The sequence below is a fragment of the Suricata suricatta genome, chromosome 3 (assembly GCF_006229205.1).
Source record: "Suricata suricatta isolate VVHF042 chromosome 3, meerkat_22Aug2017_6uvM2_HiC, whole genome shotgun sequence".
NCBI classification, from domain to species: Eukaryota; Metazoa; Chordata; class Mammalia; order Carnivora; family Herpestidae; genus Suricata; species Suricata suricatta.
The window spans coordinates 105,350,980-105,374,281 of NC_043702.1; the positions used below are offsets into that span (position 1 = coordinate 105,350,980).

The 23,302-nt window shown below is 37.0% G+C and overlaps 1 protein-coding gene across 2 annotated transcripts in view; it reads right to left on the reverse strand.

Annotated features, from left to right (window-relative positions):
* Positions 1 to 14,442: 14,442 nt before the first annotated feature.
* The window catches only part of MAP3K2 (mitogen-activated protein kinase kinase kinase 2), an 86,111-nt gene continuing 77,251 nt past the window's right edge, over positions 14,443 to 23,302 (reverse strand). For both annotated transcript variants that reach the window (XM_029934762.1, XM_029934763.1), the window contains 3 exons: positions 20,246 to 20,375; positions 15,820 to 15,997; positions 14,443 to 14,804 (listed from right to left, as the gene is read on the reverse strand). In XM_029934762.1, the coding sequence (XP_029790622.1) occupies positions 14,579 to 14,804; positions 15,820 to 15,997; positions 20,246 to 20,375 (534 nt within the window). In that variant the 3' untranslated portion in view covers positions 14,443 to 14,578. The remainder of the gene's footprint in view (positions 14,805 to 15,819; positions 15,998 to 20,245; positions 20,376 to 23,302) is intronic.

Consider the following 23,302-nt stretch of genomic DNA (forward strand, 5'->3'; position numbering starts at 1 on the left):
TTACACCATGAAGATGTTACATGGACATATGATTGTATATACTCCTAAACTTAGCCTTTTCACCTTTTGTTTGAATGAATGTTTAATGACTAATTTTTCATGGTATCACAATATCATGATTTATTTAGCTAAACCCTAATTTGGGAGCATTAGAGTAGTTACAGTTTAAACTCTTATATAAATAGTCCTGAATTGAACATCATCAGATATAAATCTTCAACTCTACTTGGATTGTTTTCAGAAATCAAATTCTAAGAAATAGAAATATTTGGTTAAACATATGGCCTTTTTAAAAGCTTTTACTGCCAAACTTTAATTTTACTGAATGAGATGCTGGGAAAGAATAGCTAATCTAACATTTTCATAATTAAGAAAATATATTGTTAACTAATATTTGACAAAAATATTCAATGGGGAAAGCATAATCTCATCAAGAAATGGTGTTGGGGAAACTAGATAACCACATGCAGAGGAATTAAAGTGGACCCCTATCTTACACTACTCACAAAAATCAACTCTAAGTGAATCAACTCTAAGACTTAAATGTAAGATCTAAGACCATGTAACTCCTAAAAGAAAATATAGGGGGTAAACTCCTTTACATTGCTGTTGACAACAAGTTTTTGGATGTGATACAGCACAAGCAACAAAAGCAAAATAAATTAGTGGGATTACAATAAACTAAAAAGTTTCTGCATGGCAAAAGAAATAACCAAATGAAAAGGCAACAACTTATGAAATGGAAGAAATACTTTCAAACTATTTACCTGATAAAGGGTTAATATCCCCAAATATATAAAGAACTCAATAGCTCAAAAATAAATAATTCAATTTAAAAATGGGCAGTTGAGAGGCACCTGGGTGGCTCAGTTGGTTAAGTGTCCAACTTCAGCTCAGGTCATGATCTCACAATTCGTGAGTTCAAGCCCCATGTTGGGCTTTGTGCTGACAGCTCAGAGCCTGGAGCCTGGTTCAGACTCTGTCTCCCTCTGTCTTTGCCCCTCCCCTGCTCATGTCCTGTCTGTCTCTCTTTCTTTCTCTCTCTCATAAATAAACATTTTTAAAAAACAAATAAAAATGAGCAGATGAACTGAGTATTTTTTCCAAAGAAGACATACAAATGGCCAACAGTCACATGAAAAGAAGCTCAACATCACTAATCATCAGGGAATTACAAATCAAAACCACATTGAGCTATCACCTCCTTAAATGTTCGAATGACTATGAGACATAACAGATGTTGGGACGCCTGGATGGCTCAGTTGGTTAAGTATCTGACTCTTGATTTTGGCTCAGGTCATGATCTCATGGTTCATGAGAGAGCCCTGCATCAGGCTTAGCACTGACAGTGTGGAACCTGCTTGGGATTCTGTCTCTCCCTCACTCACTGCTCCTCCCCGCTCTCAAAACAAATAAGCTTGTATAAAAAAAAAAAAAAGATATAACAGATGTTGGCAAGGATGTGGAGAAAAGGGAACCCTGGTGTACTATTCGTAGGAATATAAATTGGTCCAGCCAGTATGTAAAACAGTATGGAGGTTCCTCAAAAATTAAAAATAGAACTCCCATATAACCCAGCAATCTCACTTATGGGTATATATCCTAAGGAAATGAAAACAAGGTCTCAAAGAAATATCTGCACTCCCATGTCTATTGCAGCATTATTCACTATACCCATAATATCAAAACAGCCTAAGTGTCTGTCAATGTATGAATAAAGAAGATGTGATGTGTATATATACACAATGAAATATTCAGCCATGAGAAAAAGGGAAATCCTGACATTTACAATAAGATGGATGGACTTTGAGGGCATTATGATAAGTGAAGTAAGTCTAAAAAAATCTGAACTGATAGAAACGGAGAGTAGAGTGGTGATTACCAGGGTCTGAGGATTGGAAGAAATGGGCAGATATTGGTCAAAGAGTAAAATTTCCAGCTAGAGATATATAAGTTCTAGGGAGTTAATGTATAAGATGGTGATTATAGTTGATAATACTGTATAAGATGCTTAAAGGTTGCTAAGACCGTAGATCTTAATGTTCTCACCACAAAAAAAATGAAATGGAAATCATGTGACATGATAGATAATGCTGTGTTGGTAATCATATTGCAGTATATAAGTGTATAAAGTCAACAAATTGTATATGTCAAACATACAGTTATATGTTATTATATCAATAAAGCTGGGGGGAAATATTTGGTAACAGACAAAAACACATACATTTATCATAAAAGTTTTTAAATTACATGGAGGCAAAAATAATAACCACTCATAACTCTCCCACCCTTAAGTAACATATATATTCTCCAGATATTTTTTCTGTTTTTAAGCAACAAGTGGGATCATACTAGACATCTCATGTAACTTGCTTTCTTTCAGTCAGTAATACAGGGTGAAGAACTCCATTGTATGGATATACTAGTTTATTTGCTTGATACCTGTGATGGTTCATTTTGTGTGTCAACTTGACTAGGTTATAGTGTCCAGTTGTTTGGTCAAACACCAGCCTAGATGTTGCTACTAAGGTATCTTTTAAATTTTTAAAAATGTTTTATTATTGATACAGAGACAGAGCATGAGACGGGGAGGGGCAGAGAGAGAAGGAGACACAGAACCGGAAGCAGGCTCCACGCTCCGAGCTAGCTGTCAGCACAGAGTCCGACGCGGGGCTCGAACCCACGAACGTGAGATCTGACCTGAGCCGAAGTCGGAGGCTTAACCGACTGAGCCACCCAGACGCCCCCTATGGTATCTTTTAGATATAATTAATATTTACCAGCAGTAGACTTAAAGCAGAATATCAATAACGTGGGTGGGCTGCAACCATTCAGTTGAAGAGCCCAACAGCAAAGACAGATTTCTCAAGGAAAAACGAATTCTGCCTCCAGAGAGCAAGAGTTTCGTCCCTCTGGAGAACCCTAATACAGATTTTGGTAAAGGGAAGTGGGGTGCTGCTGTAACAAATAATCTAAATATGGGAACTGGAGGGTGTTACACTAAGTGAAATAAGTCAGACAGAAAAAGACAAATCCCCCCTTTACTTCTATGCAGAGTCTAAAAAAAAAAACCCCAACAGCAATTGAACCAACCAAAACAGAAACAGACTCATAAATTACAAAGAACAAACTAGTAATTGCCAAAGCAGAATGGGTGGGGGTGGGCAACATAGTGAAGGGCATCAAGAGTACAAATTTCCAGTTATAAAATAAGCCACAGGGATGAAAAGTCAATAGGGAATATAGTCAACATTGCAATAACTTCATACGTTGACAGATAGTAACTACACTTACCATGGTGAGCATTAATGTATACAATTGTTGAATCACTATGTTGTACACCTGAACCTAACATAATATGTAGGGGTGTTTGGCTGACTCAGTTGGTAGAGTATGTGACTCTTGATCTCAGAGCTGTGAGTTCAAGCCCCATGTTGGGCATGGAGCCTACTTGAAAAATTTAATTAAAAAATATACTTTATGTCAACTATACTTCAATTTAAAATTTTTTAACAGAAATATGGGAGTAGCTTTAGAATTAAGAAATGGGTAGAGGATGGGGGAATATTTCTTAATAGTTTATTTTCAAATTGGATTCCATATAACACCCAGGGCTTCTCCCCACAAGTGCCCCCTACCATGACCATCACCCTCTTCCCTCCACTCCCAAGGATGGGGGAATTTTGAGATGCAGGTTAGAAAAAGCCTAGAATGCCTTGAAGAGACTGTTGATAAAACATAGACACTAAATGTGATTGTGGGGAAGCTCAAAGGGAAATAAGGGTTATGTTATTGGAAACAATAGGAAAGGTGATCCCTGCTAAAGTGGCCGAGGATTTGGCTGTTGTGTTCTCTTGGGTGGAAAGTAGAACTTGGAAGTAATGAAGTTGGATACTTAGCAAAGGTTGAAGGTGTGGCCAGGTTTCTCCTTGCTGCTAATAGTTTAAACGTGAGAGGAAAAAGATAAATTGTAGAAGGAATCGTGAAGCAAAAACGAAGAGAGAAGAGTGACTTGAGGGCAGCTCAGAGGCCTCCCAGAACAGACAGGCCCAGGGTGCGAGTCTATGGACCACCTTGTTGGTTGTGAGAGGGCAGTGTCACCACCCACTGGGCTCCTCCGGACAGAGTATGGAGACAGTGACCATTATTCTCAAGTCTTAAAATCTAGTGGGACTTGCTCTGCTAGGTTTCATACTTGCTTGGGACCAACGTCCCCTTTTCCCTTCCGAAGTCTCTCTTCTGGAATGGCAATGTCCATCCTCTACCTGTCCCACCACTGTGCTCTTGAAGCAGATCACTAGTCTGGTTTCAGGTTCTCACATGGAAAGGAATCTTGCTCCATCATGAATCTTACCCTGGATCTTCCCCTTGACTGATTTGGGTGATTTAGAGGAGATCTGAGTTGGTGTTCAGATGAAATACTGGGCCTTGAGGTGATGCTAGAATGATGAAGACTTTGGGGGATGCTTGGATTGGCTGGATGGATTTGGCATGTGTGGAGGATACAAATTTTTAGGGGCCACAGGCAGACTGTAACGAGTTTGTGCCCACTCCCACTCAACCCCCCACAAAAAGATATTTTGAAGTCCTAATCTCCAGCACCTCAGAATGTGACCTTAAACGGAAACCGGATCTTTACAAAAGGTAGTCAAGTTAAAACAAGGGCATTAGGGTGGACCCTAATCCAATAGGACCAGTGCCCTTCTAAAAGAGGGAAACACACACTGAGGGAGGACATCACAGGAAGGTACTAGTGATGTTGCCCTAAGCCGAGGAATGCCTGGGGCTACCAGAAGCAAGGGAAAAGCAAGGAAAGGTTCTACAGGTTTTGGAGGGAGACTGGTCCTGCTGACACCCTGATTCCAGACTTCTATCCTCTAGAGGTGAGACAATACATCTGTTCTAAGTTACCAACTTTGTGATAGTTTGTTACAATAGCCCCTATTGTTGGGACATGTAGAAGCTCAATTTGGGGCTTTTACAGACAATCTTAGCCCATCCGCAAGCATTTCCACAGGATTAATTCTTAGAGAACTGCTGTGTGAGAGGATATACAAGATTCTGAGGTTTTTGACTTGCTTCACTAAGTTGCCCCTATATGAAAGTATTAATGTAAACAATCTCAATACTGTGGGACTGTCCGTTCCTTACATGCTGGTAGTAGGCTTTTTGTTTTTAATCACTGTTAATTTCTGACTTTGATAACAAATGTCCATTAAAAGACATGCCAGAGGGGTGCCTGGGTGGCTCAGTCAGTTGAGTGTCCGGCTTCAGCTCAGGTCATCATCTCACGGTTTGTGGGTTCGAGCCCCACGTCGGGCTCTGGCTGACAGCTCAGAGCCTGGAGCCTGCTTCAATTCTGTGTCTCCCCCTCTCTCTGACCCTCCCCTGCTCACACTGTCTCTGTCTCTCAAAAAAAAACCATTAAAAAAATAAATAAAAGACATGCCAGAGCACATGAGGTAGGACATTACAGATCTATCCAGGGAAGATTAACGGAAATGTTTTCCAAGTTAGTCTGTGGTTGGTGTCCTAGAAAGCAATCAACTCAAAGGAGGGACGACTGAGAACACACTGTGTCCAAGAACAGATCTGGACAGATTAATCACAGTGGAAATAAATATCAGCTTTATTAACACTCAAAGTGCCATTCATTTATATTCATTCCAAAGTCCAGAAGGTTACTCAGAGTAAGCCTTTGCACCACAAGCTTTCAAAAAATGAACTAACATGTAAGAAAAAGCAATTTTCATTGTGCTAATTATTGCAGGCCTTCATGCACGAGAAATCTAAACAAAGATGTGAGCCAACAATATACAAATTTCCATATAAACAAAGTCATTGATCACTAACAAAATATAAACATGGTTTCTTTCACATTAGATTTAAAAAAAAGGCTATTTACCAGCAAGAAAAAACAAGTACATAAAAATTGTAAAACTCAGAAATTTTATACATTTTTACAAGCACAATTTCAAATGAACAACACAAAGTCAAAATGTGCATGAAATGTGGCACATACCACACTGTATCTGGCTTCTGGTAGGTTTTTCTAATCATACCGGCTCCTTGTAACATAACACGCTTAGTGACATTCAACTTCAACAGTGGACTTTATTCCTAATACAAATAATTTTTACGTGGTACCGCATATTAAAAACAAGGCTTTCCTAAAGTACAATAACATTGTCAGATTGGAAATTTAATTTCCAATTCTTTTTCTGCCAGTTACTTAAAATACACAGTACAGTCAAAAACACAACAATGTATGTTTGAACTTTTCTAAACCAATTTATAGTCAATTACAGAGGATCACAATATGTCAATGTACTGTTTTATAAATGCGGTCTGACTTTGCCCAGTTTAAGAGAAAAACTAAAAGTTTAAATCTTTAGGGTAGAATATAGGAAATATTAAAAAACAATGGGACAGGCCAACAGCAATTGGAGCTATAAAAAATCTTGACATCTCTTCAAGACAATTTAGTTTCTCACATTTTTTCATAGCTTTGAGAATTCAAAGGCCATTTTAGTGGACAGTGTGTTCTTGCTACTGCCTTAAAACCTATTTTTCCTCTTAATTTGCATTCCACAGAATTCTCAAAAGAGAATTCAATGCCCTTCCTTGCAAGAGTATTTTAATTAATATCTAAGTAAATGTGCATCCAATTCTGGAAATACAAATACAGTTTAAATGGTTAAAAACAAAATTAAAAAAATATTTTTGATCAGCCAGCTGAAAATATATTCATATAGTAAATAATCTCTCAGAAAGCTTTTATATATATTTAATTATTCTAACTAAACAGTACCCTTATAAAACAAGTTCATAAAAATGTAGAAATAAAATGAAAATAAGAAATTACTGGGATATATATACATGTGCCTACAGACAGAAAAAGACATCTCCACACACACATCCCCTGATACACAGAGTTACAAGCATACTTTCAACTTAGTCATGATTTTAGAATACATATAAAATCAGAGTGATGTTGAACTCCTGAGTTCTTGAACAAAGATAGAACCGTAGATAAGTATACTTTGTAAAAGCAAGAAAGTCCATTTAAGTCAGTAATAGCAGTGCAGTTACTGATAGCTACATCTTGAAACAAGTTAAAACATAAAAACACAGACAGTAGTTCAATGCACGCATTCATGATACTCATACACCCATCAACAATTATTGGTCAGAGTAGTAAATCAGTGTACAAATTAAACATTTCCAAAAATGTGCAAAAGTCAACTTTGATAGGAAAAAAACACCTTTGTACATAATTATAAACTGCCCAGCATTCAACTGAGATTAAAAACGTTTACAGAGAGAAACTAATAGATTAAATATAGACAATTTAATGGCTACATTAAAAAATGTACATTAGGTCAAAGGGTAAATTTACAAATTGATAATCATAGTTTGCAACAATTAAAAGTTTATTTTCAAATTTATCTAAGTTTACTTTTATTTACAATGATATTTGAATAAAAAGAACCAAGAAATGTAAGAGATGTCAGACATTAAAAGTATTTTTGGTATTAACTCTTATAATATTTCAGAATGCAGGCTAGTAAATTTTAAAACCAATAGCAATAGAAAAAATGTAAACCTTTTACTAATTAGGATTGTATTACAAACAACTTTGTTTTTAAAGAAGTATTCTTATCTGTAGACACTGTACTTGCACTTGAACAGGGTGTATTGCAAGGGTTTGGCCCACTTTCCTTTGCTCATAAGCCTTTCCAGCTCAAATGTTTTCACTAGTCCTCTCTTCTTATTCCTGGTAGAAAAGTCTTTGGAAAAATGAGAATATGTCAAATCCATAAGTATCTAATAGAGCTTAAGATGGGACTCTGTTACTTCTCTCTCCCCACCAAGTAATACATATGCTAAAATCACCATGTTAACATGGTTTTTATTTTTAATTCTAAAAAAATATAAATGAACACAAAAGTGCTTTTCAGTACAGTCACAAACTTTAGCATTCTCAACTGGCATAGAGGGACTCAGAAATCCTTCTCTGGGGACAAATTCTGCATGTATACTGAAGAGCAGGCTCTTCCTTATGTCAAAATGTCTATGGCACTAAGCACATGTCAGCCCATAATCTACTTTTCTTCACAGATTTCCTAAAATGCCCCTCAAGTCAAACCCAAGTTCATAAGTGTTAAGACACTAGGAAGAAAGTATGCCACCAACCTGAGGCATCATATGTCAAAGTATATGTATAAGCATCTAGGGTCAAATGACAATACGATTGGCACATGTACAAGCTCAAGTTTATAATGTTTATATAGTTCTGTAATAGTTGAAGTAAGTCCTGTATGTCTAAATGCAAACACTGAGCACCTGTCTTTTTACTTGAAGGATAGATTGAGATACAAATTCTACAAGTACCGGCTTTATCACAATTATACTATTAGCTTACGGGTGGGCAGAAGTAACAGTGATCATCATTTTGGCTATATGTGCAGGGAATATAAAAGCTTTGGTTCAAAGTGATTCTGATAATACAGATTGTGAATACAAACAAGGAGTCATCAGGCATAGGGATTAAATAACAGTACTCACTGACTTGATGCCTTTGCTGTTATTAACAAAGATATCATAGTACTATCAATGAAAACACATAATTATGAAAAATATGAAGAAGTACATCTGAGACTGTATACAGGTAACAAAAGTGTATTCTTTTCTTTAGCTGTAACTCCTCCCTCAACTTTCTGAGACTGAACCATGTCTGCTCTACCACCAAGGGAAGACTGACACTCCCCTGAGAGCTCATTACCGTCTACAGCTCTGAACGGGGAGTATGGAGAGATGGTTGGCCCTGATACTTCCCGTCCCTGTTACAGCCTCCTGTCCAGACTGTGGCAGAAGTCAAAGCAATGCTAAAGTATCCAGGAAGTAGGGACAGTGGCTTCACAGCACGCCTTCCCAGCCAACCAAAAAGAGGTATAAGACAATTTCCGTTTGAATACTCAGTAAGCTAAGGAAGCTTGTTTTCATGTCTGAAAGAATTTCTACTCCAAAGAGCTCATGAAGAACTATGCAAAATCAATAATTTTCTATTTCAGAATTCTATATAAGCTCATTATACACACACACAAATTCAATTTTAATCTACTTTTACCAACCAAGAGCTTGGCAATTTACAATAAATATCTTTATTAAACAATCACTTGCACTAGCTACTCGTGGAAAACGGGCTGGCATTCCTACCTGAAGAAAATCACTCTCATCCACGTCAGTAGGTCATACACATTTCAGTTGTTCTTCTAAGAACAGAGACTAATCGAGGTGAACATTCATACCTTTTCTTCCTTCCTGGCCCTGCTCCAACTCTCTCTCTCTCTCACACACACACACACACACACACAGAGTTTCTCTCTTCACAGAAAAGTAAGAGTTTTTAGTCCAAATGTTAATTAAAAAGTAAGGATCAGAACTGCTTTCCCTGGATTCCTTGAGCATTGCCCTAAGTCTCATTGCCTTAATATTTGTAAACCATTTAAATGACCTCATTAGGGCAAAATTAACCATTCTAGTCCTGCTATGAAAATAATCACTGAACCATGCTATACAAATAATCTGGACAGTACCAATGTGGCTGACAGTCAACTTACCAACCTGCAAAAAAATTACTGTCTATTTAGAATTAGAATACCTCTTTCTATCCTTATCGTAGGCATTCACGTCTAGTGGAGACTGCACTTTGTCTATCACAGACTAATGCTAATGTTTCTCTAACATATATAGATGTAAAATATGTACATATATATATATGTAAAATAAAAAGAGGTAGAAAAGGGTAGGAAGAAGCAGGCATTAAGAAAGGTTTAAGGGTCAATATATAGCCCAAAGGCCAAATGAACTCTTGAAGCCTACTGATTTTGGAAAAATCTTCATTTCTGTGGGTAACTTGAATTATTATTGATATAAAATAAAATTAAGGCATACAGAGAAAAAGGCACTACCAAAAATGAACAATTAAATTGCTTTTCATTAACACATAATCTTAAAATTCAAATAAATATGAGCATTACATCCGTAAAAAGGCCAAACTTAATATAAAACGAGGTCTCAAGACACTGTCCTGATCCTAGCATACGTAACACTGTTGGCAGAATTCAATTTCTATCAAATGTTCTGGGCATTTTAATAATTGAAACTAAAAAAATTTATTTTCTCTTTAAAAGAAAAAGCAGGAAATATCCTATGGAATTTTGCCCCTCATCACTGGAATTGAATAGGGGCTGAACTTTGATACAAGACGGAGTCCTGAGAGAGAGGCTGCCTGACCCTAGCGGTTCCTCCAATTTGGGGATACTCTTAATCTCTGTTAATGACATTTTAGTTTATAACAGCCAGATTACCCAAAATTGCTTCCCCCAGGTTCAAAAAAAATATCATTTTAAAATATCACTGCTGGGGGCACCTGGGTGGGTTAGTTGGTTAAGGGTCCAACTCTTGATTTCCGACTCTTGATTTCAACTCAGGTCACAATCTCACAGTTTGTGAGTCCCAGCCCCACAACAGGCTCTGCACTGTCAGTGCAGAACCCACTTAGGATGCTCGATCTCTCTTCTCTCTGCCCCTCTCCTACTCTCTAAGTAAATAAATAAACATTTAAAGAAAAAAGAATTTTAAAAAATCAGTGCTAAACTTTCAGTTAGGGTATGACATAAAATAAGAATCCGTTTGCCCATGTTTCCTCCTAGACTGTGACCTACTTAAAGATAAATAAATGCAGTGCCTGACATAATAAACCGCAATTGTTGAATAAGGAAGTGAAAAAGTCTCATGGTCTATAAAAGAAATTGATAGATTCCTATATTTGACACCAGGTGACTGTATCAAGCTAGTGGTCTCTAGACCCCAAATGAAACCACTGGCACAGAGCTCTGCTGTGGGTCAAAGAGTCTGCGTCTGTGAACATCTTGGCTTTTGCACTCAAGCTTGGTCATCCCTATACTATTCAGATTTGATTTTGTTAGTGTCTACACGTATCTTAGAACAACTCTATCTCAGGAAGCACTACAGATGACACCTGACATATGTAAGAGCTAAAGCAGAGAGCTATTAATGAAATAATTCCACCTTTTTCATGGACTTGCTATTGGGAATAAGATAAAGCCTCCCTCAAGTGAAAGCCAATTCAACTTACTCTGAAATAAGTTTTTTCTTTTATATTTCAGTCTATGCATTAACATTCCAATCTCATATAAATTATGTAAGGTTGACTGCCTTTGAGAACTTTCTAAGGCATTTTCAAGTTAGAAACATGTTTTGTAAATGAGAAAAACTGAAACACTTTCAAGATATTCATACTGAAAATTTCAAAGTCTGTACACTTTCAAATACATTTTAAAGAATTGCCATCAAAATTTCCATTAGTCATTGCGATACTTTTCAACCCTTTTATTCAGTACAGTTTGTTTGCAATGTAAAAGATTTTATATTTGGTCCAAGCCTAAGTCATGCCATTTTGAATCTCTCAAGGCCTACGTAGAAAGATATTTCCTGAAAAGCACATATAAGACTGCTAGTGAATCTTCTCCAGCACCAAGAAGTCTGCCACGATCAAAGCAGAGCACATTTTAAAGGCACAAAGTCAGCAGTCTGGCCATTTTCCAGCCTCAGCAAAGAAACATTACAGTATAGAAGAATCAGTTGTGCATTTAAAAAACAAAATACAGTGAGTCATCTTTAAAAGTTCAAATTCCATTTGTTGATCCATACCATTATTAGAAAGAAAAAAATTGGAGTGTTATATTTAACTGCCCCTAATGGAGGGGGGGGTTTCTTTTATTAAAATTTTTTTTAATTTACTTTTGGTCTTTCACACCTCATCCCATTCAAGCTTTTTTGTTCTAGTAGTTTTTGTATAATATATTAACTTTAATTGTGGTTTTGGTACCTTTATAACTTGTTTGAAATAAATTCACATCACATTTTATATAATAATTCTGTAAACTATTAGTCTATTTTAAAGTCTTTACATAAAGAACAATACTTTCCCATGTTTTTCTTATAAAACAAAGGTCTTCTGCAGCAGTGTTAAAGCAGTGATTTCTTTTCAGGTGAATTTATTTTCTATGGCACTTAGAGAAGAAAAAAGAGACTGAAGAAAGCAAACGATTTTGCTCTGGGTTTCACAGTCCAAGATTTCTCTCTAAAGAGCATGTCTCATTCTACACTGCTGGTTACCCTGACAGACCAAAAATGAGCCCAAAGGAAATCAGGACCACACAAAACAAGGAATGAAGGAAAAGCCCACTGGTCCAGATACCATCTTGCTCAAGCAGAAGAGATGCCTTCACTCATAAAAGGTAAATTATAATAGATCCACATCCTTGGTTACTTTGTTTATAGTATGAGATTTGGCAGTTGATTTTCCAGGGGGTGGGTCGACACTAATTCATATTCTTCCTTGGAAGCTGTTTCCTTTGATTATGAGGGTATGGGAGAAACTTTGACAAGCATATTTGTGCCTTGATTTTTTCTCAGACTAGCTAGTGGTATTTCAAACATTCCTACAGAAAATGCCAGATAGGACCTTGATACAGGAAACCAAGATCTACCTGTCTTCAGAAACAAAGCATTTTAAGAGTCCCTAGAAGAGCATACCTTTAAGCAGAAAATAAGTACCAGAGCTCCTTATGAATCCTATGACAGGCATCACACTTAGGGCCTCCAGAAAGACTACTATTTTCTAACCTTTAAAAATAAAGTACTTAGCACTTGCTTTAATATGCTGAAAAAATTCAAGTAGCCAAATTACTGATGTTATTGATATTTTTCAGTAGCATTAAGTCCATCAGAGCCAGTGGGAGACTCCCAGCTGCCTCTTTCTAAGGGACGCCCTTGCTCTCAGTGGATATGCTGTGCTAGAAATACCTTAAACCTTCCTATAAAGTAGTTAATACTCTTTTTTGATATGCTTTTCTTTTCTCACAATTATGAACAGACTTTTGAGGAAAGAGGACACACAGATGGCTGGGTTTCACAGGCTCCGTGTTTAACTTCTGTTGTTTCTACAACATTAGTTACTGACTTTGGTGTAATGTGCAGCTGGGAAGGAAAGGAATGCTATCTGATGTTTGTTGAGATGATTCACCCTTGACTTAAAGTAGTGGTATCTGCTCTTGTAACACCTTCATTATGCGCTGCACATCACCTTCTCTCTGAAATTTACGTTTTGCAAGGACCCTGTTCTGTAAAGGCTGCTGTCAGTTTGTGACTGGGGCTGGTCTGTACGTTGGGGCTCTCAGCTTCGGCACTTCTGACGCTCGGGGCGGGAGGACACTTCCGTGGGGACAGGGCGCTGCAGTTTGGCAGCATCCTCAGCCTTGGGATGCCAGATGCCATTAACATCCTTCTAGTTGTGACAGGAAAAATCGTCTCCAGGCACCGCCAAATGGAAAGCAAAGTTAACCCCATCTGACACTTGAGAACCACAATTTTACATGGTAACTATTTTTTGGTGCTTTAGTATTCTGTGATCCCAAGAACGATGATTTTATCTCATGACACTAGCTTTAACACATGATACTCCAAACTAAATTCTTAGTTCCCAAAGAATGCTATCTACGGGGAATCAGGAGCTAGAAATAGGGAGATACAGTATACATGATTTTGATTATTTCTCCTTTCCCTTAATTTTGGGACTATCTATCTCCGGTAAAGAACATAGTTGAAGACATGCTAAACAATATTTAGTGCTTCTTTTCATTGTTTCTATTGACTGGCAAATGTGGTTTCTCCTGCTCACACACAGATAGAGCAATCTCTTTTTGCCTTTTAATTTGGATTTGCTCACTGACTTCCCATCTCTGCTTTCAACTAAAATAGTACCTTTTTTTTTTTTTTTTTTTAAGCAGAAAGCTATCCTTCAAGGTTTATAAGATTCCAGTAACATGGATCTATTATAGTGTATTTGCTTATTATACTGGTTAGGAATAACAAATAAACATACCTCTTAGAGATTCATATATTCTATCAAGATTTCTACTGAGCAAAAAGCTTGGTAGACAGAGGTTAGGATCTAAAGAATACAGATATAAGAAGGAACCTATATTCTTTAAGTTGAGTACCTACCCTAAACTCAAGTTTAGGGCTCAACCCCACAAATGAGGATCTATTTTAAATACTATCACTAAAAACTACAAATCATACATCATTTTTCTTCTTGTTTTCCATGTCTCCCCATCACCACCAATCTGTCAGTGACACAGGGAAAGACTCTACAATCTTTAGGTATTCTAAATGATTTGTTTGTACTAAAAAGAGCGACTATGTACTAAAGTGCTTTATCTCTCTGAACCACATCAGTACATTATAAAAAATTTAAAAAAAAAAGGAGTTTCAAGTTCTTAAAAGGGAAAAAAAAAGATTAAATATAAAAAATTTAGGTTACTATTATTATTAAACAAATTTAACCAAGAATCAAGAGAAATACTTTCCCTCTTGTCTTTTTTTCTCCCCATCTCTCTTTTTTATAAAAAAGAAAAGTGCAGTCAGAGAGAAGGTGAATGAACTGATGGGAGCTGGGTAGAGGCACAGTAGAGGTTACTGGCTGCTAGTGATAATGCACAAACATGTGCCTTAACAGTTCATCAGCTGAAGGTCTCAGTTTGGCCTCTATAAAGATCCGCTTGAGGAAATCTCGCGTATAGTCTGAGACATGAGGTGGCAGTTTGGGGTTTGTTGGCTGAGTGGCGATTTTAAAGATGGCAGCCATAGCTTCAAATTCTGCCCAAGGAGGCTTTTCAGTTAGCATTTCCACCACAGTACAGCCCACACTCCTAGAAAAAAAATTAAACAGCATCATCATGAAGGAAAGCCACTTAACTACGTGAGAAACAGGACTGAAGTCCATATACATTTAAATACAACTTGATTTCAAGTTTAAAGTTTCATTGAAGGATTATAATTATATAAAACTAAAATTTAAACATAAAATCAATGAAAATAAACCACAATTTAAGGTCTAATTCAAATGGTTAGAGAACCTTATTCATTTTATAATTTTTGCTTGATACTATAGAATTCCCTAACCTGATATTAAATATAATTTTTCTCTTACAAAGAACACAAACTAGAAATTCTGTTTCCCTTGGAGGCACCTGGTGGCTCAGTCGGTTAAGCGTTGGACTTCGACTTAGGTTATGATCTCGCAGTTTGTGAGTTCGAGCCCCACATCAGACTCTGTGCTGACAGCTCACAGCCTGGAGCCTGCTTTGGACTGTATGCCTCCCACTCTCTCTCTCTATGCCCCTCCCTCGCTTGTGCGCGCGCGCTCTCTCTCTCTCTCTCTCTCTCTCTCTCTCTCTCTCTCTCACACACACACTCACACACATTAAAAAAGCGGTTTTTTTAAATAAAAATTAAGATAATTTTTTTAAAAAAAGAAAGAAATTGTTTGTCTTTAGGTGCCTAAAATGAATACGCAAACACTCTTCTGGGTGAGAAGTAAAAAATAACCATTTTATGTTCTAACTTAAAATTAGAAAAGTTAAAAATTAACTGAATTACAAGATACTAATAAAAAATTAATAACTTTTAAAGTTCTTTAGGGAAATAAAATGAAGAGAGAGTTTTCTAATGCTGAAATTTGCTTTAGATGAAATCCTTCCTAAAGAAAGGAAGACAGGCTCCAGAACTCCTTTTGTTTAAATATTAAGCTACAAAGAGGCAATATTAAAATGATAGTAATCCAAAGTACAAAAGATCATTTAAATCTGGTCCAGTAATTTCCATTTTAGGTGGAATTATGTAAGAAGGCAAGTGTTTTCAGGCAAACCTAGCATCAAAACCTACCAGATGTCTGCTTTTCTGCCATAGCCTTCTCCACTAATCACTTCAGGGCTCATCCAGTATGGTGTGCCTGTGACAGACTTCATCCCTGTCCCGGAAAGACAGATGGTTTGGAGGCGTTTGCTGGCCCCAAAATCTCCCAGTTTGACATTGCCTGTTGAATCTCGCAGAATATTTGCACCTAAAAATAAAAAAAACATTCATTATTTTTATTGGCTGTTTAGAATTAAAAATAAAAAAACAATGGTAGAGAATTACTTAGTAGACTCTTCAATCTGTCTCCAGAATTAGGCTGCTTTTTGTCTTCTGAGCAGTACCTGGCACAATGCCCGTCACCAGCCAGGGCTCATTAGGGCCTTACTACACAAACACGGACATTTTAGAGTCAGCTGTGTGCACTTCAGGACCCAAGAAGGTTCACTCCTGAAAAGGGCTGGAGTGTGTGGGAGGTGAGGATGACAAAGAAGAAGGGGAAAAGAGCTAAGAAAGTGAGGTTCAGAGAAGGATGCAGAAAGCAACAGCAGGCTCTTAGCCTCAGTCTCTCTGGAACAAAGTGAGAAGCCCATGCCACAGCTTCTTTTCCTGAGGAGCTAGCTTTTCAAGGACTTCCTGTAGGACAACCTTCATAATCAACAACTTCTAGCACTTTCCCTGCTACTATAATTTAATGTTAGTTATCTTACATTTTACAGTTTTTCTTAGTACTTACTGGGTTTTGTTTTATACTAATTTTATGTCTCAATTTCTCTATATGTTTTAATTTTCTTCTAAGTTAGTTTTGAGCTGTTCTAAAATTTCATTTCCTTTTATAATAAACTTTTCATTGTATTTACTATAACGTGATCTTGCTCATGGGGCTTGAGGTAGTTTGCTGAGTTCCACACTGAGAGTCACTCTTCCCCCTTTCCATTCGTACTCTTTGGAAAAAGCCCACGATGCACAGCTGACAATTAAGATGCAAGGATTTATGCTGAAGGCTGAGCAGCTACATAAATTATTCGTAATTATTCAGCATAGGGCATTTGTCTCCTCTCTCCCATTTATTGCTTCAATCCTTCATTTATATCAGTATGAACACATGGATATTTATTTTATACTCTGAGTTACAATCAAATGTGGCATTTCTGTGCTCAAGTTGTTCCAGCTCTGGCCAGTGGGAGCTCTTTGTATTGGCTCCTGTGTCCCTTGGCCATTTTCTGAATCACTGTGTTCCTGTTTGTTTTGGGTTTTGTGGTTTTTTACAAGCATTTTCTTACTTTCTGGCACTAAAAGGTGCTCCTGGCTCAACTTGTGTATTTTCCGCACCAGTCCTAGAATCAGCATTTCTCCAAGTTTCTTTTAGTGAAGAATGGTATCAGAAATCAAGATCTAGGTGCTATGTTCATTTATTTTTTAATTCTTTTTCCCTTTATCGTTTTTTAAATTCAATCTTTCTTCAGGGATTGTAAATCTGGTTTCTGTCTTATATAAATTATTTCTATTCTCATTTTTAGTTTCTTCAATACACATGCTTTATTGTTGTTCATTTTTTTCAATGTTTATTTCTGAGAGAGAAAAAGAGACTCAGAGCATGAGCAGGGAAGGGGCAGAGAGAGAGAGAGAGAGAGAGAGAGAGAGAGAGAGAGAAACAGAATCTGAAAGAGGCTCCAGGCTCTGAGCTGTCAGCATAGAGCCTGATGTTGGGCTTGAACTAATAAACTATGAGATCATGATCTGAGCTGACTCAGATAATGACCTGAGCTGAAGCTGGACACTTAACCAACTGAGTCACCCGGATCCCCCATAACACGTTCTTAAGTAAGCAATTTATTATATTAACACATTTATTCTAATTTTCAAGCTTTACTTCAATTCTCATTTTTAAGTCTTCCATTACCTTAACTACATTTTATATGAAAAAAACCCCTCCTTATTTGTCCTTTTATCCTTTTTTTTTTTAATGGCCTCTAAGAAGGAGGGTGAATAGTAAAGAAAATATTCCCTATAGAAGAGAGAGAATTAAAGTGTGCATCCCCCACCATGGACTTCTGTACTTGTCTTTCTGTTCTCCCAGCAAATCCCCACTTAGTCAACGATGGCTCCCCAAAGCCTCTCTCCAGGGGAGGGTCCAGGATCCACTCTCTGCATGCCATGAGACTAATAAGCATGCTATAAGGATACCAGTTATCCTCAAAAACAGCACATTTTCACATCTATTCACATCTCCCATAATCCAAAACTTGCAGAAAGATTAAAAACAAAGCCACTGCCTATAAAATATGTAGAGTGGGACAACAAACAAGCCAGCTTTCACAGTCAATGAGATAGGAAGCAACAGTCAGGGGCAAGTCACAGACTGAGAGAGCCATGGAGTTATCACCAATGGCGAACCAATGCCCACTCATATGAATGGCGGAGAAGAAAATGTGCAGCCAAGCTATCAGAAATAACTTTCTATTTGTTTTCAGTATTCAAGAGTCTCTCATGATTTGCCTCCCTCCCTCTCCTTCTTTCCCCGCCTCCTCTCCCCATGGTCCTCTGTTAGGTTTCTCCTGTTAGACCTATGAGTGAAAACATACGGTATCTGCCAAAGTGAGGTCTGATGGGGGAGGGGGAAATGGAAAGCGGGGTGGTGGTCATGGAGGAGGGCACTTGTGGGAAAGAGTACTGATGTTATATGGAAACCAACTTGACAATAAACTATAAATTTAAAAAAACTTTCTAAGTTTTTAAAGCTAATTTTAACTACATTAGAAGTAAGCTTTTAAGGAGACTTTTCAAACACACAAAAGTATACAGAATAATATAGTACACACAATCTTTCCCCACCGTACATACTGTTAGCTACTCCCTCTCATATTACCTGAAGCAAATTCAACACATCATGATCAAAAAACAGTTTAGTACATTTTTTTTAATGTTTTATTTTTGAGACAGAGAGAGACAGAGCATGAGCAGGGAGGGGCAGAGAGAGAAGGAGACACAGAACCTGAAGCAGGCTCCAGGCTCTGAGCTAGCTGTCAGCACAGAGCCTGATGCGGGGCTCGAACCCACGAATGTGAGATCATGACCTGAGCTTAAGTCGGACACTTAACCGACTGAGCCACCCAGGCGCCCCAAGTACATATCTTTAAAATATAAACTCTCATCACATCTAAGAGGATGGACAATAACTCCTTAATATTATTAAATATATGCTATTTTTATTAGAATCCAAATAAGGTCCATATATTGAGACTCATCAATCTATCTTTTAAGTCTTTCCTAATCTAAAGTTCCCTCCAATTTCCTTTTTTTCCTTTGTAATTTAGAACAATCTAAGTTGTCTGCCTATAGTTTGCTTATGGTCCAGATCTTGCTGATTCCATCCCAAGGAGTCATTTAGCTACTAATAGCCTACTGTTGACTGGAAACCTTACTGATAACACAAACAGTCAACATATACTCTGTATGTGTATTATATACTAAATTCTTACAATAGAGTTACAGAAAAGAAAATGTTAATTAAATCATAAGTAAAATATATTCATAGTTGCAGCAGTTTATTTTTTTAAAAAGTCCATGAATAGGTAGACCCACACAGTTCAAGGGTCACCTGTACATGTGTGTGTGTGTGTTTCTTACTGATGGATTAAATAATCTTTAAGTGTGGGCCATATCCCAGTTTTTACAGAATCAGGCCTCTGGGTATGCTGTGCAGTTCAATGTTGTAAGCACTCTCACAACGTGAAACATCTCTGCCACCTGCTTTTGTCTCACATCGTGCTCTTCCTTTACATACCTGCTCCCTGAAAACAGTTGGGCTTCTGAGTTTTAAAAAGTGACTTTAACTGAGTTACAGATGATCAAAGCTCAAGTCTTGGGCTCTCTTCTTCCCTCTTCTTATTCTCTCGCTAGATAGTGACATCCATTCCCATGGCTTTAAATATGATCTCAACGTTAGAGCATGTCATCATCATCATAGCTAACCTGAGTGTTTCCTAAATACTATGTCTTAAGCATACTATATAAATTAACTCATTTAATCCTTACAAAATTCCTATGAGTTGGACACTATTATTATCCTCCTTAAGAATGAGGCATAGAGAGATTATGTGTCTTGACCTAGATCACAGTGATGCCCACATTTGCATCAGGCCACCTGGTGTCAGAGTGCCTGCTCTCAACCACTAGGCTCTAATGCCCATGCTCTACATATGTGTGTTCTTATGTATGACAGGTCTCATTTGTATGATCATTTGAACTTTATTGATTCTGGAACCCTCAGAGATGAGCTACCTGCTTGTGAAGACCTGAACATCAGTCAGAACACTGATGAATGCAGAACGGCTTTCCTAAGATATTTTAAAGGTAGACATAGTAATTTAAATGTTAAATTTCTTAATCGTATCACTTGTTTCATTCAGATTAAAAAAAAAACTGTGTATTTAAAAAATACTTCATCACTTACCTTTGATATCTCTATGAACAATCATATTACTGTGCAAATAATGTACGCCTTCCAGAATCTGACGGGTATATTTCCTAGTCACATTCTCAGTAAGAGCTCCGTATGCTTTTAATTGGTCCTTAATTGAGCCCTAAAAGAAAAAAAAAAAAACTATGGTATGGTTTGAAATGAAAACTATCAAATATTTTTAAGAGGATCTGTAGTTCATAACCAGGAGACTTTAGTTGGAGAGTACAGGGATTCTCATTAAGGACATTATATGCCACCTAATTAACATAAATTCTCCTACATTCCCTGACTTGAACCCTTGAAGAGTATGGTCATAGCTGAAAGAAGCCTTTTAAAACTATTTTTTGACTGATGCCCTTGTTTCCATGACTATGTTGGTTCTATCTCCTGTTCTTCCGATTGTACTTTTTAAAATCTTGCTTTTTTGGGGGGGTGGGGCACCTGGTTAACTCAGTTGGTTAAGTTTCTGACTCTTGATTTCGGCTCAGGTCATGATCTCACAGTTCGCTGGATTGAACCCTGCTTTGGGCTCTGTACCAACTGTACAGAGCCTGCTTGGGATTCTCTCTCCCGTCCCTCTCTGTCCCTCCCCTACTCATGTTCTAAATTAATTAATTAAAAATAAACAAAATCTTGCATTCTTTGCCCTGAATATATTTTTCTTTTTCCTACTTGCTCTTTCCCATATGCTCTACTTGAATCTTATTTGTTTGATATTTGCTAATTTACTTCTCAAGAGAAAGAATGGATAAGTTTTCCTTTGTATACATACTCAACATCCTAGTTCAAAATATGTGAAAATATTTTATTAAAGAAGAATTTCAAATTTTCTTATGTTTTTTAAAGCAGGATGAGGTGCCATTTCTGAGAATGCTGAATCACTCTGAGGTGAGACACTGGTACTTGAATTCTGAAAAAGCTTCCCTACTGAATTGATTCCAATGAGCAAATTTGATGAATAATCACCACTTTAAAAGATGGGAATAAAGTGTTTCTTGCAAGATAAAATCTATTCTATATCCAAATGTTTCTGCCTTTCCTTGAGTTTTGGCCACCAGTATACTTTGCCATAGGAAACTAGATCCTTAGGCTTTACAGGTTTAACCATTTGCTTGTTCCCACTATTCATGAACAATACCTGAAGGGACCGCAAGGTGACCCAAACTTGCAAACACATTTGTGGGAAGCCTTAGGCAGCCAAGTACCTATATCTACAAGTCAACGTGGCTTCTTGTTCAATCTACTTATTGTGTCTCTACTTATAGTAATACACGAAATAATATAGCTAGAACTGAGCTGTCTAAATAATAAGCCCTCAAATTACTTGTAGGCAGCAAACAAGTGATGGACTTAAGGCTCTTCTGGGCTTGGGGCAGCTGGGCCAGTAGTCCAGCAAACAGCTGCATCAGTGTAGTCTCTACTCCTGTGTACCAAAAAAATGGCTATCTTTTTCTGTGTGAACAAGTGGAATGGGTTGCAAAGTACTGTGACAGCTAAAAACTGTGTGTATGTGTGTGTGTGTGTAACAGAGAAATCAACTGCTAGCTGCTAGTCCAGATCCTGAGAATAACCTTACGGTTCTATTCAGAAAGTAGTTCTAGATCAACTAATAAACAGGCTATATTTGGGAAAACTGAAAAATGGGATGATAATCTTGGCAAAGCATGAATCGAAGACAAAAGAGATAATCATGGTAAATTTAATGAGAGAAATTATACAGCCTCTTTCACAAACTCAGTTTAGTAAAGTCTTAATAAGATCATATATTCCAGCCCATTATATGCCATGGGCTTGGCATATATATAATTAAGATTGTTGATGAACTATTATTAATTTAGTAGCATGATTTTACTGACAACCAGTACTTTGAAGAGATAGCTGCCCTTACAAAACCAAGTGAAGCTAATGAGAAACATAATCTAACACCTCTTCCTGAATGGTCCTGGTTCAGTCTTAAAACTGCTAAATATATTAAGATCACCCATCTTCATTTGTGATGTAAATCAGTTCCAGCCAATTAACCATTTAATCTTTTTTTTAAATTTGAAGTTTACTTATTTTGAGAGAGAGAGTGCTCAAAAACACATATGTGGGAGAAGAGCAGAGACAGAGAATTCCAAGCAGGCTCTGGGGCTCAGGGTTCAAGCTCAGGAACCATGAGATCATGACCTAGGCTGAAATCAATAGTCAGACACTCAACCAGCTGAGCTACCAAGCACCCCAACCATTTAATCTTATCCTCAACAATCTGGGTCTCTATTCACACTATTCAGAATTATTTTCTATTTCCAATTTAAATATTTATTATACAAATGCAATCAAAATCTGAATAAAAGAGAAGAATCACAATCCTAACATAACACATTTTCATTTTTTAAATTCCTCCCATCCTTGTCCAAATACAGGTACTTAAAAAATATCATTATGATTATTAAAAAGTCTCTTATATTCTTTTTCTCCCTCCTACTGTAACTACTTCCTCCAACTTTACAACAGAGCCTTCACCATTTTAATATATTCTTTTGAACGGTGCCATCATAATTTAATTCCACTATGGGCACTCATTTTCTATCACAGACAATACTAAAATAAATATACACAACTTTTTCTTTTGTATTACTTCTGTAGAATGAATTTATGCAAAATCACCAGGTCAAAAGTTTTCAAAGTCTTCAAGATTTCTATGGCATTTAAATACATCCCACCAATTTGTTTTCCAAAGGAATTTTTAAAAAACACAACTAATTTACACTATTGACAGAATCTTTGAAAATACAAAGTAGCAATGATAAGTAATAGCAGTCTCTCTATAAACAATTATTCATGATGACGAAAAAGTAAAAGTTTATTGCTGCTCTTGTGAAACAGGATGATTAAAACCATTACTGTTTTAAATCTTTTAAAAGTAAATCTTTTTCCTAATATATGCTACCTGTAAATCACACAAATGCAGGTATTTAAAAAAATTTTTTTTTAACATTTATTCATTTTTGAGAGAGAGACAAAACACAAGCAGGGGAGGGGAAGACACAGAATCCAAAGCAGGCT